The sequence below is a fragment of the Schistocerca serialis genome, chromosome 5, assembly GCF_023864345.2.
Source record: "Schistocerca serialis cubense isolate TAMUIC-IGC-003099 chromosome 5, iqSchSeri2.2, whole genome shotgun sequence".
Lineage (NCBI taxonomy): Eukaryota > Metazoa > Arthropoda > Insecta > Orthoptera > Acrididae > Schistocerca > Schistocerca serialis.
In genome coordinates, this window is record NC_064642.1 from 140,675,399 (window position 1) to 140,691,160 (window position 15,762).

Here is a 15,762-nt window from a genome sequence, read left to right on the forward strand (position 1 = left end):
ATCTGAAATTTCGCAGGATGAGTACAATGTGGAAATTTCATGCGCGATGTTTTACCAGAACCTGCTGGCTGCTGCAGCTCACTAGAGTGTAAGCCATTTGCAGATGCCACTTGCCTACTTTTTCAGCTTTGAGCCTAATCAATTGTTTTTGAAATGACCTTTTACATCGTGTTTACGGAACTAAATAAGATGATCGAAGACGTGAAACTGCTATGAAACCTACCACATGCTTTGATCTGCACATATACATCATCAGATGAAGCCTAAGTTTTTTTAACATTAACTAATAAAATTTTTCAGCTAATTTGCCCAAATTTAATTCATCCTTAGTTTTTCTGATTGTGATGATTTTTCTTTGAAAACAGAACAATCTTTGCACAAATTAAAATTTGTCAGCAAAGTGGTTTTACCATTAATACAAACCTGTAAATCCATTACATAATCTCAGGCCAGAATGACCCCACAGTTTAGCAGACATTTGTTGCAATTGTTTTGTCATCAAATGACAACCTAAACCAGTCCAGTCACAAAAAGGACACACTGGCAGATTTTCACATATTCAAAACAACAGCATTACAATATCCACCAAAATTCAGTTTGATTAAACTATTGAAGTTTAATACTTTTTTCACTTTGTGTGAAATGGTTCTGAAAAGTTGAAATCTTTACAGAATAAGCCTAATGTTTCACCATTATTCATAGTTTTTTTGGTATGATGTGGAACATGTAACACAGGAAAATCAAATAACCAGATATGAATACAATTATGCAATTGAGACACTGTTCCATATATTGTTTAAATATGCTTGTAGTTTAAAGCTGTTGCATCACCTTACTCCTCAAAAACAAAAGAGGTCAACATGACTACCAACAAGCCAACATTTCCAAGATATTTTGATGGATTCTGCAGCTGATGTTCACCGAACTGTATTCCAAAAAAATCTTGTTTCTGGGATAAACAAAGAAATAAATAATAAAGTAAAATGACAAAAAGTAGATCGTCAGCAGCAATTTAACGCAAGAGGACATTTTTCGAATCTCTCTTATACAGGGTGATTCATCCACCTCTACCACTGTCATTTTACGCAAACCTGCAATGTTATAGCTGGTCTTCAAAACGAAGCATACAATTTTCCTATTCTCTCACTCACTATGAATCGTCTTTCAGAAAAAATGAGCAGGGCCTTTTTGTAAGAAATTTAATGTAATTAAATTTTGAAGTGGATATATTTTCCGCTGAAGGCCATGGTTTTGAAGTTATTCAAGAAAAATGTACAAAAGTGACCTTTAAGTTCACCTCGACCCCTCAATGATCCCTCTCCTGTCAGGATTTCTAGTATCTTGTTCATGGCACTCACTCCTACCACTACATAAAAATTTCCGACTACATAAACTATTTTCAATATTCGACCTATTTCTGTCTGTACTTATTAGGCAATTATGCCCCAGCATGGTCAGCTACTTTGTTAACATTATCAATATAAATGCATTTGTGAGTGCAATTAATGAAAAACACCTCGTGAACATTATGTTAAAATAATTATGTCGACAATCTGATCCTAACTTAATCCTTACAACCACAGTGGTTTTGCAGTCAGTAGTCCTGACAAATATGATGCAGTTGTTTATTTTATACGGTTAAAATTCACTAAACTTCAGTAAAATGTGAAAAATTATTTGTGTAGTTGCAAGTGCATTTAGAGTGGTACATTGGAATGCCTTAACATCTAGAAATCCTGACCCAATGGAAGCTAAGTGGGGGTGCATTTGAAAGTCACTTCACAAACTTTTCTTTAATAACTCAAATCATAGCCTCCGGCGAAAACTTATCCTAATACAAAATTCAATTACATTAAATTTCCTACAAAATTATCGTGCTCATTTCGCAGCTGTGAAAAATGTGAAAATCTTGTGCATAATTCACGAAGGCCACCTACAACATTGTGGATTGCATAGAACGGCAGTGGCAGGGGCAGCTCAATTACACTGCATTTATATTCATGTTTCTCTGAAACCAGTGAATTGTTATTTGTATAACAAACAATACTGCGTAATTGTGGATCTCCTGCTAAAAAAAAACCACTGATGGAAATGTGATATCCTGTAGAGGAAAAGATGCTATTCAAATGCTACTTAGTTGAAGTGTTGATTAAGTATCATCCTGATATACAAGGACCACAAAAACCACCCACTGAAAGCAAATTTGTTTTTGGGCAACTTCACACCACTGTCTCAAAAACAATGAACTCAAAAGTTATAAAACTTACAGGTTTTAGAAAAACTACCAAGCAGTAAGTTCAGAAAATGAGAAGTTTCTAAGCCACCTACATAAAGGTAAAGTGACGTTTTTGGAGAAGGTAAGTTGTGGCAAAATTTACCAATAAATTTTAATGCCAGCTGCAAAAGTAATCAGCTAATAGCAAATTGTTCAACAGCTTTACCAGAATTATCCACTGCATTACAGCACTTTGAATAGCAAATTTTGAAATGTTTGAGAAATATCTTCACACCATTCACTTAAGAGGCTCCTACCCACAAAGTATTAAAACTTATGAGCTAGAAATCTGGAAATACATTTCATCTTTATTTAGCAAATCTGTACCTCAAATTTGAATAAATTGGAGATGGTCAAATGGTGACCCCTAGACCACTTGACTAATGATTAATATTACCATTCCATTAAGAACCAGAGTTACACAGTTAACAGTACAGGCCTTATGTTTTACCTATTCATCCACCTATTACACACTGTCACATGAGCTGCAGTCAGAGTTACTTCCACTTCACAATACAACCAATGAACTCTTTGCTGTGCTGACTACCACTACAATGTGAACTTTGCAAGAGCAACTTGCCTGAGTAGCTTCTTGTCATTCATTCAAATGATTTCCCTATATAGGGCATTAGCTACAATGTCTCTTTTCACATGGAACAGTCACTTTAGGAGGTGAAAACAATGTAATGCATGAAGAGTAACAGAACTGCCATGTTATTTCAAAACAGGCCCCACCAATCTTCACCTCTATGCCAATTTTCTCTGCTTTAACACACAACTGCTGGTTTATCATCAACTAAGAAGCACATTTAAAGTGAGCAAATAAGGGTAACATTACTCGAATCTGCCCACAATACTATACAACATTTTAACTCCCTTTATTCCAAGTCACACACAACCACAAGGAACATACCTCAGACAGACATACAAAACTATATGAGCAATTACAAATTATATACTTACACAAAGGAGTATTTCAAAAACCAGTACTATACAGATTTTATTTTGTATTCTTAAATGCATACTAAACACCTTTCCTAGTTGAAGCTTTTAATATTTAAAGCCATTAAAGAATATTTTTAATGCCATAGCTTCACATAACTCACTAGAAAGACCAACTTACTGAAACTGTTTCTACGTGGAATTCTGTGGGACTGTTATCTTCAGTGAGCATCAGAATGACAGGACACACTTGTTCCTCAATGGTGCTAGGTTCCACTAATCCTTCCTCCATCAGCAGCAACAACGTCCTCTGCGCTGTCTTCCAGACCTGAAAGTTTCCAGTCAGGTATTAATATTTTGTACGGTATTTTTTGTTCTCCACATGAATGTACTACAGGAATTTACTCGTGTCAAGTAACATCTGAATGTGTGTGATCTCCCTATTCCTCATCACCACTACCACCTTTCTTTTGAAAGCATAACAGATCTTTCAAATACTACTTTGCCTCCGAGTACATTTAAAGAAGGAATTTACGTCTGATTACTTCACTACATTTATTATTTCATTATTTATGTGTGTATACACAATTTGAAATACGTGAACAAAATCTTGGTAGACCAAGTCTTGAGCGGTTGGAACAGCGTAAAAAGATGGACCTGCATTACAATCCGTGTAATTAAACCACGGAAACATAAATGAGAAACAGTTATACTGTGAAGTCTACACTGGCTATCACTGTTAGTGATCAAAAACATGTACATACCAACCATCATGAAAATTTAGCTAATTTTTTTCCTGCTTACAGTATCACCACGAACATTTCAAACAGCCAAGTTTTATTACATACTTTGGTTTCCACCTAGTATCAAAGCAATCATGTATGTGACGTGCCTTTTGTCAGTGAAGAATAAAAAGATGTGGTTGATGGGAGGAGACCTGCACACACACACACACACACACACACACACACACACACACACACACACACACACACACACACACACACCTTGCGGAAAACCTATAGCAAAAATTTTAGCAATTTACTGCTTGTGAATGTGGTAGAAAATTCAAACTTACCTGGTTGTCTGTATCAGTTAGAAGCTTCAAAACAAGTGGCAAGATTATGTCCGGTACTAAGTGATGAAGCTGTTCCCGGTCATTGTGGCACAGCATTGCAATGGGCGGTAGAGTCTGCACTATCTCAGCACGTACTGTCACCTCTGAAACAAATTAAAATAAACTGTGGCGAGATGTTTCAACGCAGAAGACAGTATGTGGCACAGATGCATTCAAAATTTTGAATATCTGAGGATGCTATCCTAGAACAAAGGTATAACTGAAACAAAATTTGGTAGCCATTACTAATTTTGATCACAGGCAAGTACACAGGTACGGAAGAATGCACTAAATGAAAGCTGGGCGACATTTTCTTCATTTTCCTATCTTCTGTTTCACGTATAACCTTTTAACATAAGCAACACAGCAAGGTACAGCAGTTCAGTCAGGAAAATAAGTCAAGCTCCAGTTAAGAATTTACTTTAAATATATTCATTGCGCAACAGAAGAACCAATTAGTGCACCATAGCAATTGTTTCATCAGTATTCACAATAACTGTAAAAAATAATCACTGATTATTGGCAACAAAATGTGTCCCACAAGAAAGCCCATGCCTAGGAAGCCACATTCTCTCACTTCACTCAGATTCCAACCTTGTTAAGTTATGTTGCTTTATGTATGATAGTTTAAGAAATGCCTATTGCAACATTGTAGGATTTCCTTTACACTGGAAATCATTTATTGAAGTGTTGGGGAGAACAATTAATTAATTGAAGAAGTAGTGTCACATTAACTGACTTAATAGCCATAAAACTATTTGGACTCTGTCCTTTCCCAGTACATACATCTGCACTCAGCCAGCGGTTATCCTGTCTGGCGAATAATGCTTTGGACTAATATTCGGGAATTTCTGCTTTTTTCGATATGCATAGTAAGTGGGGGGGAAAAAATCACTCAATATGCCTTTACAAGCTCACATATATTACTGCTATGTCCCAGAGTGACATGCAGTGGCTGGAACAGAATTGTCACATAGCCTTCCTCTAAGACTGTTGCTTTAAATCTACCCACAAGGAGTGTGACAATGTCCATTTTTTCCCAATTGTCCTTCTTAAAATTCCTCAAACATCCCTATTATACTTGCTTGAGGAGTTTACCAGTGGGTCTTTTCTATCCCACAACTTTGCTGTAAAATGTTTTCATATCCTCCCGATTTACCATTTTTATAAACATAATAATGGGATCACAACATAACCATGAAAAATGCCCCATACTATCAACACCACCTCTTTACATACATACAATCCTAGCCACATGTAGCATTTTAAGTGTGTCTGCTGTAACGACTCCTTAATAAGGATTCGAAAAGCTGGAGCAGTACTCCAGAACTGGCCATACTAGCGTCTTTTGTGCAACTTCCTTAATATATACCACTTCTCCAGGTTTCTCCAAAGAAATCTATGTTCTTCCATCCGCTTTTCGTGCTACTGATTTTATACTGTTGTCCCAGGTCATCTTCAGCACTGATCTTGTAATCTGATTCTGCCAGATTCTCTTTGTTATGGGCATTGTCTTGCATTTATCCACATAAATAATGCCTCCATTCATTACACCAAGCATTAATTTTATTTGTGGTAAGTTCCTATGGGACCAAACTTAAACTAACTTATGCTAAGGACAACACACGCACACCCGTATCCAAGGGAGGGCTCAAAACTCCGACAGGAGGGTGGGGGTGCTACGTGATCCCTGACAAGGTGGCTCAGACAGCACAGCTACCCCGTGCGGTGTGGAGTGTTTCCGACTTCCTTAGAATCATGTTTTCTATAGACCACAGCATCGATATTTGGCAGTCACAGTGATGCTGGGCCTGTGTAACATATCCTACTCTAACTCTACTTCCCTTTATGTTGAGCATTTTCTGCTGAATAAACTTATAAATTAATCAAATCACACATTTGAGAGAGAGCTCTCAACAGCACGTTATTAGACAACAGTGTTTAATGCATTTTGTGAATCAACTCTTTACCTGGCTCTACATAAGGGTGGCTTGTGTTTTCACCAGTCATGTGGGACCATTCACTGCACAAACTATTCTCAGTCAATTAGATGGGAAGATTAATTGCAAAGTGCATTAAGTTTTTGATTTTTAAGTGTGCACACTGGTAGAGCATTCACACAGTCTCTCCCCTCACACAGAAGTACATTTTAAAATGGGGAATTTAATAAGTTTTAAGTCAAAAGGTTTAGAAATTTTCTTTGCAGCATGTGCTGTAAGAAGTAGTTGGATCCAGTTGTCTGAGGAAGTGTTCAGTGTTACTCCACAAGCCTGTTAATGAACAATATTGATGTGTGTTTTCTCAGTGGACACTGGGGCAGTTTAACACCATCACCACTACATGTTTGCAGTATTCTGTTTTATCAAATTATTGTTGTTTATGAATTACTCTACAGTCAAATGTCCAACTTGATATCGGATAGAAACATTTGATTCTAATACTCCCTGTTATTTTCCATGTAAGTCGGAATTTCTTTTCATTTGCAGACTCACTGGGCCTAATTTTTCAGGTTATTGTTGATAACACCCCATGTCCTAGGGAATACCTCTTTCAGACTTGGAAACCAAGACAACTCTCTCTTTTGCTTCCATGCAGGTATGCCATTTTCTGCTCTTCAAACGACTAGCGTGGGGGGCCTTGAATCGATGTGGCGCGGCTGTTGCTGCGGCCGAGACGCGCGCGGCGCTGTGAATGAGGCGTGGCAGCGGCCGGCGCCCATTGAGCCGGGCGATCAATAAGCGGCGGCCAGCGTAGTACTACGGCGTGCGTACAACTACGCGGCCCGGCCGCGGGGCCGCGTGCAGACACGTCAAAAACGCCGCGGGTGCGTGTGCAGCTGAAGAGACGTCACGCGTCCCGATCTGCATGCTGCAGGAGAGTGAGCCGTGCTTGTGTAGTCAGGGCCTCCGACTACTTACGACGTTAATGTTCATTCCTAATCTCATCCAATACATTGCGTATCTCACCAAGATCGGCATAAAGAACCAGTACACTCTCGAATGCATTTCACTACGAACTGTCGACGACAGGAGAAACTATTTTGCACTTACTGTCACTGCTATCTTCTAAGCCTGCTTATCCGTATAATACGTAGTACACATTGCATGCCAAACGCTGTGAGGAGCCCAGCAACTTGCCTATTTAACCCGCGAGGAAACTAATCATTAGCGACTAATCACTTAGCAATTGTCAATTTAAAATAATAACGCTGTATGGCATCATTTCCAGATGACTGGAGTAAACGTTTTTAAAGCACTGGAAGTAATCTATCACTATCATTTTTTTTCCGCCAAAAATTTGAAGATACGTCCGACGTAATTATATTTATTAACCTACTATTATAATAAAGTGGCACAAGTGTTTAAGGCGTTCTGTTCCATGATCACCTCTTGTGCCTTATTGCCTTATTAGAACATCCGCCTTCCATTGTTAAAGCTCGCCACAATGGGGATATCTGGAGTACACAATTTTGGTCTTCGTACACAAATAGTCTGGCAAATTAGTATCTGAATGTGAATACAAAACTTTCGAAAATGATTTCACAAAGGACAATAGTCTTCATTCAACAACTGCAAACAACATGATACAATAGCCGGAAAGGGGTACGATAAAATCATATCACACGTGCTAACGTGAAAGGTAGGAACACTCGGCTACAACTCTGCTCATGGGGCGTAATTTCTTCACTCTGAGCTCGGATCTGTTCAGCTCAGGAAGCGCGGAAATGCTGTTAAGGTGGAAGAAGTTGCCTTCTGTTTTTATCAGTAGTTTTCGATACATTTGCACGTAAAAACAGAAAGGCAGAGCATTGTTTAAAAGCTATTACTGCCTTTTGAATATATGTGAATAAAACTGACAAAACCCTAATTAATTATGTACTTTGTTTTCTATGAGGAAGAAACTGTTCGAAAGATACGGAAAAGTGTTCAAAACGTCACTGAATTTAAAGTAACAGGAATGCTGTTACACTCTTAAGTTAAATGTAAATTGACCAGCCACATTAATCTTACCACCTGTCAAAAATCTGCATAACCACCTCTTGCAGACGAACCGCTTCCAGATGTGAGGTATAGCCCATGAAGTTCTAGAAGGTGCCGACAGATATACAAGGCCACGCCCACTCCAAGGGCGCAGCCACCTACGCTAAGCTTCTCGGTTGAGAATCCATGTGGCGAACAACCCAATCGAGATCACAGATTCACGATTGGGTTTGAATCCGGGGAGTTTGGTGGCCAGGTGAGCACGCTAACTCATCCTGGTGCTTTTCGAACTACAGAAGTAAAATGCGAGCTGTGTGGCATGTTTCATTGCCCTGCTGGTAGAAGCCATCATGCCCAGGAAAAAATGTGTACGGGTGATTTCCTGAAAGGATGGAGTCATAACTGGATGTACCTTTCAGAATGATGGGCTCACTCAGGAACGCCGCAAAAATATTCCCATATCATAGCGCTGCCTACTTGTTTGTTTTCAGACGTTTCACTCTGTGCACGCCAACAGCCATCTGTCTGATGGAGAGAAAAACGTTATTCATCTGAAAAGGCCACACAGTGGGCGTCCCGTTTGCGGTACTGATGTGTGAATTCCAGTCTTCGTCGCCGATGAATAGCAGTCAGCATGTGTGCGTGAACCAAGTGGGCCATACGCAGCAACTTTCGCTGAACGGTCGTTAAGCAAACACTGTTGGTAGCCCCTTGGTTAATCAAGGCTATCAGTTGCTCATCAGTTGCACGCTTACTTGCCCATACAGATCTCGACAGCAGTCTTTCACCCCTGTAGTCCATGGCCCGTGGTGTACCACACGTACCTCTGAGCCTATTTTTGACAGCGCCGTTTTGCCATGCACGGTATACTGTAATCAGGACGGCACGCGAACTGTTTACAAACTTAGTCATTTCGGAAATGCTTTCACCCCTGGCCCTAAATTCCATCATGTCCTCTTGATCAGATAATCACTCCGTCTATACATTGCGGCAAGGAATGCACTGTTTGCCGCAGCCACGACAAGCTTTATATGCCCTCCACGCTAGTGTTGCCATCTGCCGTCTGAGTGATTACTGCACGTCGATACATTACATAGGCGGTGGTCACGACGTGACTGGATCGTGTAAAGAGGGTGATCAAAAAGTTTCCGTTCGAAGGCCGTTCAGTCCAGAATCGCTATGTCAAACAGGCAAAATCTCCTTGGGCATTGAGGCAATAATCCCACCGACGCATCTGGTTAAGGATACCCGTTTGGTAAAATAACGTGTTTCACTGTGTGAGTGGTCCTCGTCAGATAGAAACCAAGGGTCTTCCGAAGCTTTTTAAGGGCTGAATGCGTGCTAATCGCATGGGGAGATGCCGGGATTATAGGACAGGTGCTCGAGTAACAAGTGTCTCCCACTTGAGTTAGCGTAAAGTGTGTTACGAGGCTGACCTCCCATATCGACCGGCGTCCTGTGTCAATCGCGACCATTGCGGAACTTTGCGCACCATTCCACAATGATGGTTTTGACAGACATGCTGCCCCCATACACATTCACTTTCTCATAGATGTCAACCGGTGTTTGTCCTTCGGCAGCCAAAATAATGTTTTGGCGCATTTGTTAATAACGCCGCCAGAATTCAGGTTCCAGCATTTACAGTACGCACTTTGGAAAGACACAAATGCCATACTAGTCACCTGCGTAGATGTTAATGCTTATATACTTGCTTGAGAGTCTCGCTACACTGCATACACGCTGCAGCAACGCCCTCACACGGAAACTTTTTGAGCGCTCCTTATATTACCGTAATAACGGAGGTAAGACACTTTGGTACAAAGCAGTGCAGCGCTGTTCTCTGGGAACAGAATGTCGGTGGACGGCTGTCCGCAGGCTAATGAAAGAGTAAATTTGGGGATGGTATCTTCTTCGGCCTCTCAACTCTAGAATGTGATCCAGAAAATGAAACGTTACTAACGTACTACCTCCGCCAGTAAGGCCTTCCCACACAGTGAAGACTTTAAAATCAGAACCATTACCCGAATGTGCGAAGCCCACTTTTGTTTAGGTACCCAAAGATTTAACTTCAGGAAGGCTCAATATAATGACGCACACAATTTTCAGAGGTTAGAGTAGGACGTGCGACAAGTTAACACTCAGTTTGCACGTGTGTATCGTGCTTAAGACAACCCATAGAAGAAAATTACTGGAAGACAATCACTGTTACCGATTACGTGCGTTTCCAGAAGCATCAAACCGTTTCAGTAGATTATTCAAGTGGCTGTCTTCTCTGGTGTTTCTCGCTTACAGTGCATCAGCAATAAAACACAAGAACCTACAAAAAGGTCAAGTAAGTAGACTTGCATCCGCAGTGCGTGTGAAAGTCTTCCCATAGGACGAAATCTCTTGTCTTCGTCGCCTTTTGCAGAACTATTTTTTCTCTCATTGTGTACGTACACACACACATTATCTGTGGACTTCGTTAAATTTGCTGAAGGGCGTGGTTGGTTGGTTGGTTTGTGGAATTAAAGGGACCAGACTGCTACGGTCATCGGTCCCTTTTCCAAGTACTAAAAACACCCACAGAGAATAAAAACGAGTAACAGAATAGAGCACAGACGACACAGAACAAGAGAAACTGAGACAAAGACCAGACAAAACCAACTAAAATCACACAGAGTGTGACGGTGGTTGGCCGACCATAGAAATATAAAAGGAAAAGCCAACCACTTAAAACACATTAAAAAATCAGTTTAAAACCGGAGGCCAAAGGCCAGAATCAACACAAAACAATAAGATAAAACAGAAACACTTAGATTAAATGATTAAAAAACCCTGCCCGAAGAAAACGTAAAACTAAGTCAGCCGTAGCAGAGTCCTCTGTTAAAAGGGCAGGGAGCGTGTCAGGCAGTGCGAACGACTGCCTGAGCACAGCTAAAAGCTGACACCCCAATAAAATATGGACCGCTGATAAAACGCAGCCGCAGCGACATAGAGGCGCGTCCTCACGGCGCAATAAGTGGCCGTGCGTAAGCCGAGTGTGCCCAATGCGCTGCCGGCAGAGGACAACAGACTCCTTGCGGGAGACCCGCATGGACGACCGCCACACAGTCGTCGTCACCTTGATTGGACGGAGTTTGTTGGCCGTGGGCAGATTGCGCCATTCAGCGTCCCAAACCGAAAGAACTTCACGGCGTAAGACTGCCCGCAAATCAGTCTCCGGGAGGCCAATCCCCAGAGATGATTTACTAGTGGCCTCTTTCGCCAGGCGGTCAACATTCTCATTGCCAGGTATCCCAACATGGCCTGGGGTCCACACGAAGACCACAGAGTGGCTGCAACGCGCAAGAGTATGCAGGGACTCATGGATAGCCATCACCAGACGAGAACGAGGAAAACACTGGTCGAGAGCTCGTAAACCGCTCAGGGAATCGCTACAGATAACGAAGGACACACCTGAGCAGGAGCGGATATACTCTAGGGCTCGAAAGATGGCGACCAGCTCAGCAGTGTAAACGCTGCAGCCAGCCGCCGAGGAACGTTGTTCGGAATAGTCCCTAGAGTGAGCGCATAACCGACTCGACCAGCAACCATCGAGCCGTCAGTGTAAACAATGCCAGAGCCCTGATACGTGGCCAGGATGGAATAAAAGCGTCAGCGGAAGGCTTCTGGAGGGACTGAGTCCTTCGGGCCCTGTGCCAAGTCGAGCCGAAGGCAAGGGCGAGGCACACACCATGGGGGCGTGCGCAGAGGGAAAAACCCAAGCCCAGAGAGGAGCTCTGACGCGTCCGGCGATCGGACAACCCGACCGGTGCCGACGTTCTGGCAGATGGACGACTGACTGCGGGAACAGGACACGGTAATTTGGATGCCCGGGCAAGCTAAAAACATGGGCAGCATAAGCAGCCAGTAATTGTTGACGTCGTAACCGCAGTGGAGGGACACCTGCCTCCACTAATATGCTGTCCACAGGGCTGGTGCGGAAAGCACCAGCGGCAAGGCGTATCCCGCTGTGGAGAATTGGGTCCGGCACCCGCAACGCAGATGGGGATGCTGAGCCATAAGCCAGGCTCCCATAATCCAGACGGGACTGGATTAACGCCTGGTAGAGCCGCAACAGGGTAGATCGGTCGGCGCCCCAGCGGGTGTGGCTCAAGCATCTCAGAGCGTTTAGATGCCGCCAACACGCCTGTTTAAGCTGCCGGATATGAGGCAGCCAAGTCAACCGGGCATCGAAAACCACCCCCAAAAACCCGTGTGATTCCACCACTGAAAGAAGTTCGCCGGCAAGATAAAGCCGCGGCTCCGGGTGGACAGTACGTCGCCGGCAGAAATGCATAACGCAGGTCTTGGCTGCCGAAAACTGGAACCCATGAGCTACAGCCCAAGACTGCGCCTTGCGGATAGCGCCCTGTAGCTGACGTTCAACAGCTGCAATGCCAGTAGAGCTGTAGTAAAGGCAGAAGTCGTCAGCATACAGGGAAGCGGAGACAGAATTGCCCACGGCCGCAGCGAGCCCGTTAATGGCTATTAAAAACAGGCAGACACTTAAAACAGAACCCTGTGGTACACCGGTCTCCTGGACGTGGGAGGAACTATATGAGGCCGCGACTTGCACGCGGAAGGTACGATACGACAGAAAATTTCTGATAAAGATCGGCAGAGGGCCCCGAAGACCCCATCCATGAAGCGTGGAAAGGATGTGATGACGCCATGTCGTATCGTTCGCCTTCCTCATGTCGGAAAAAGACAGCGATCAGGTGCTGACGGCGGGCAAAGGCAGTACGGATGGCCGACTCCAGGCTCACCAGATTGTCGGCGGCGGAGCGGCCTGTACCCACCCTGAGACGGAGCCAGAAGGCCCCGAGACTCCAGTACCCAATGCAAGCGCCGGCTCACCATCCGTTCGAGAAGCTTGCAAAGAACGTTGGTGAGGCTAATGGGGCGGTAGCTGTCCACCTCAAAAGGGCTCTTGCCCGGTTTCAAAACGGGGATGACAATGCTCTCCCGCCATTGCGACGGAAACTACTCACCCGCGACCCAGAGACGGTTGTACAGGTCGAGGAGGCGTCGCTTGCAGTCCACTGAAAGGTGTTTCAGCATCTGACAGTGGATGCTATCTGGCCCGGGAGTGTTATCAGGGCAAGCGGCAAGGGCAGGGCAGGGCAAGCGGCAAGGCCACTGTGAAATTCTCACTCACTGAAAGGAGCATTGTAGGATTCAGAAGTGTGGGTGCGAAAAGAAAGGCTCCGACGTTACATCCGCTCTTTAATGGAACGGAAGGCCTGGGGGTAATTCGCAGAAGCGGATCTCATAGCAAAATGCTCTGCTAAATGGTTTGCAATGACGTCGGAGTCAGTACAAACTGCTCCATTCAGTGAGAGCGCAGGGACGCTGACAGGTGCCGGATAGCCGTAGACACGTCGAATCTTGGCCCAGACCTGCGATGGAGAGACATGGAGGCCAATGGTGGACACACAGCGCTCCCAGCACTCCTGCTTGCTTTGGCGGATAAGGAGGCGGGCCCGCGCACGCAGCCGTTTGAAGGTGATGAGGTGTTCAATGCAGGGATGTCGCTTGTGACGCTGTAGCGCCCGCCGGCGATCTTTAATCGCTGCAGCGATCTCAGGCGACCACCAAGGCACAGTCCGCCGCCGAGGGGACCCAGAGGAATGGGGAATGGCAGATTCGGCGGCAGTAACGATGCCGGTGGTGACCGATTGAACCACCGCATCAATGTCATCATTAGAGAGAGGCTCAATAGCGGTAGTGGAGGAGAACAAGTCCCAGTCAGCCTTATTCATAGCCCATCTGCTAGGGCGCCCAGAAGAGTGCCGCTGTGGTAGTGACAGAAAGATCGGAAAGTGGTCACTACCACACAGGTCGTCATGCACACTCCACTGGACAGGCGGTAAGAGGTTAGGGCTACAGATTGAAAGGTCAATGGCGGAGTATGTGCCATGCGCCACACTGAGGGGTGTGAAGGCACCATCATTTAAAATCGAGAGACCGAGCTGCGACAATAAATGCTCAAAGGTGGCGCCTCGACCTGTTGCCACTGACCCACCCCACAGAGGGTTATGGGCGTTGAAGTCGCCCAATAGCAAGAAAGGTGGCGGCAATTGGGCTATCAGCGCAGCCAGGACATGCTGCGAGACATCACCATCCGGTGGAAGGTAAAGACTGCAGACGGTAACAGCCTGTGGCGTCCACACCCGAACAGCGACAGCCTCTAAAGGCGTTTTGGAGAGGGACAGACTCGCTGTGCAGAGTGTGAAGGACAGAGGCAGACGCCACCAGACACCCTTTCATATGCTGCCCGGTTCTTATAATAACCCCGATAGCCACGGAGGGCGGGGGTTCGCATTGCTGGAAACCAAGTTTCCCGAAGAGCAATGCAGAAGAAAGGGTGAAGGCTGATAAGTTGGCGGAGCTCAGCTAGATGGTGGAAGAAACCGCTGCAGTTCCACTGGAGGATGATATTGTCCATGGCTGAGAAAGGCGTGAAAGGACTGGGAAGGCAATTTACGCCGCTTGTTCACTCACTGCCACCAATTCAGTACCTGTGCGAGTGGCATCCATGGCGTCTGAGGGACCGGCGAGATCAAGGTCCTCAGCGGACGCTACAATCTCGACCTCATCCACAGACGCAGAGCTCGAAGGGTGCGGTGGGGTTGGTACCACCGCAAGTTCTTTGGCCTTAGGGGTCTTTCTCTTGGACTTCTCTCGCTGAACCTTGGGTTTCACCGGCTGGGAAGGCTTCAACGATTCAGTCTCCGGGACGGAGGAGGATCGTGAAGCCCTACGCCCGGCCGCTGGTGAGGACTTATGCCACTGTCGGCCGTCATCCTTCCCGCTGGTGGAACCCTGGGAAGGGAGGGTCCCAAGGGAACTCTTACGGGCGAGAGTAGCCGAAGAAGTTAGACGCTTCTCCGGCTGAGAAGCGGGGACGGACGTCCCCGATGGGTGGGAGGATGTTGCTCCTGAGGTAGGTGGTGCAGGAGCAACCGGTGGGGTAGAGCCCCCCACGGGCAAGGGGGCAGGAGGAGTCGAACTGCTTATCGAGCTGGCTGGAAGTCTTTAAACTGATGGGGCTAGCACAGTAGTTGTAGCAGCTGCGTAAGAAGATGACATTCTCACAGGATGGAGTGTCGTATTTCCTTTTGGCCTCAGTATAGGTCAGCCGGTCCAGGGTCTTATATTCCATGATTTTGCGCTCTTTCTGAAAGACTTTGCAGTCAGGCGAGTAAGGGGAATGATGCTCCCCGCAGTTGACACAGATGGGATGTGATGTGCGTCCGCAATCTCGAGCACCGCATCGGGGGAGGGATATAGGGCTTGACGTCACAACGGTAGACCATCACCTTGACCTTCTCCGGTAACGTATCACCCTCGAAGGCCAAGATGAAGGCACCGGTAGCAACCTGATTGTCCTTCGGACCCCGATGAACGCGCCGGACGAAATG

The 15,762-nt window shown here is 45.0% G+C and overlaps 1 protein-coding gene across 5 annotated transcripts in view; it reads right to left on the reverse strand.

Annotated features, from left to right (window-relative positions):
- The window catches only part of LOC126481642 (serine/threonine-protein phosphatase 4 regulatory subunit 1-like), a 341,775-nt gene that overhangs the window by 47,255 nt on the left and 278,758 nt on the right, over window positions 1–15,762 (reverse strand). For all 5 annotated transcript variants that reach the window (XM_050105543.1, XM_050105542.1, XM_050105544.1 and 2 more), the window contains 2 exons: window positions 4,296–4,438; window positions 3,399–3,545 (listed from right to left, as the gene is read on the reverse strand). In XM_050105543.1, coding sequence (XP_049961500.1) covers window positions 3,399–3,545; window positions 4,296–4,438 — 290 coding nt within the window. The remainder of the gene's footprint in view (window positions 1–3,398; window positions 3,546–4,295; window positions 4,439–15,762) is intronic.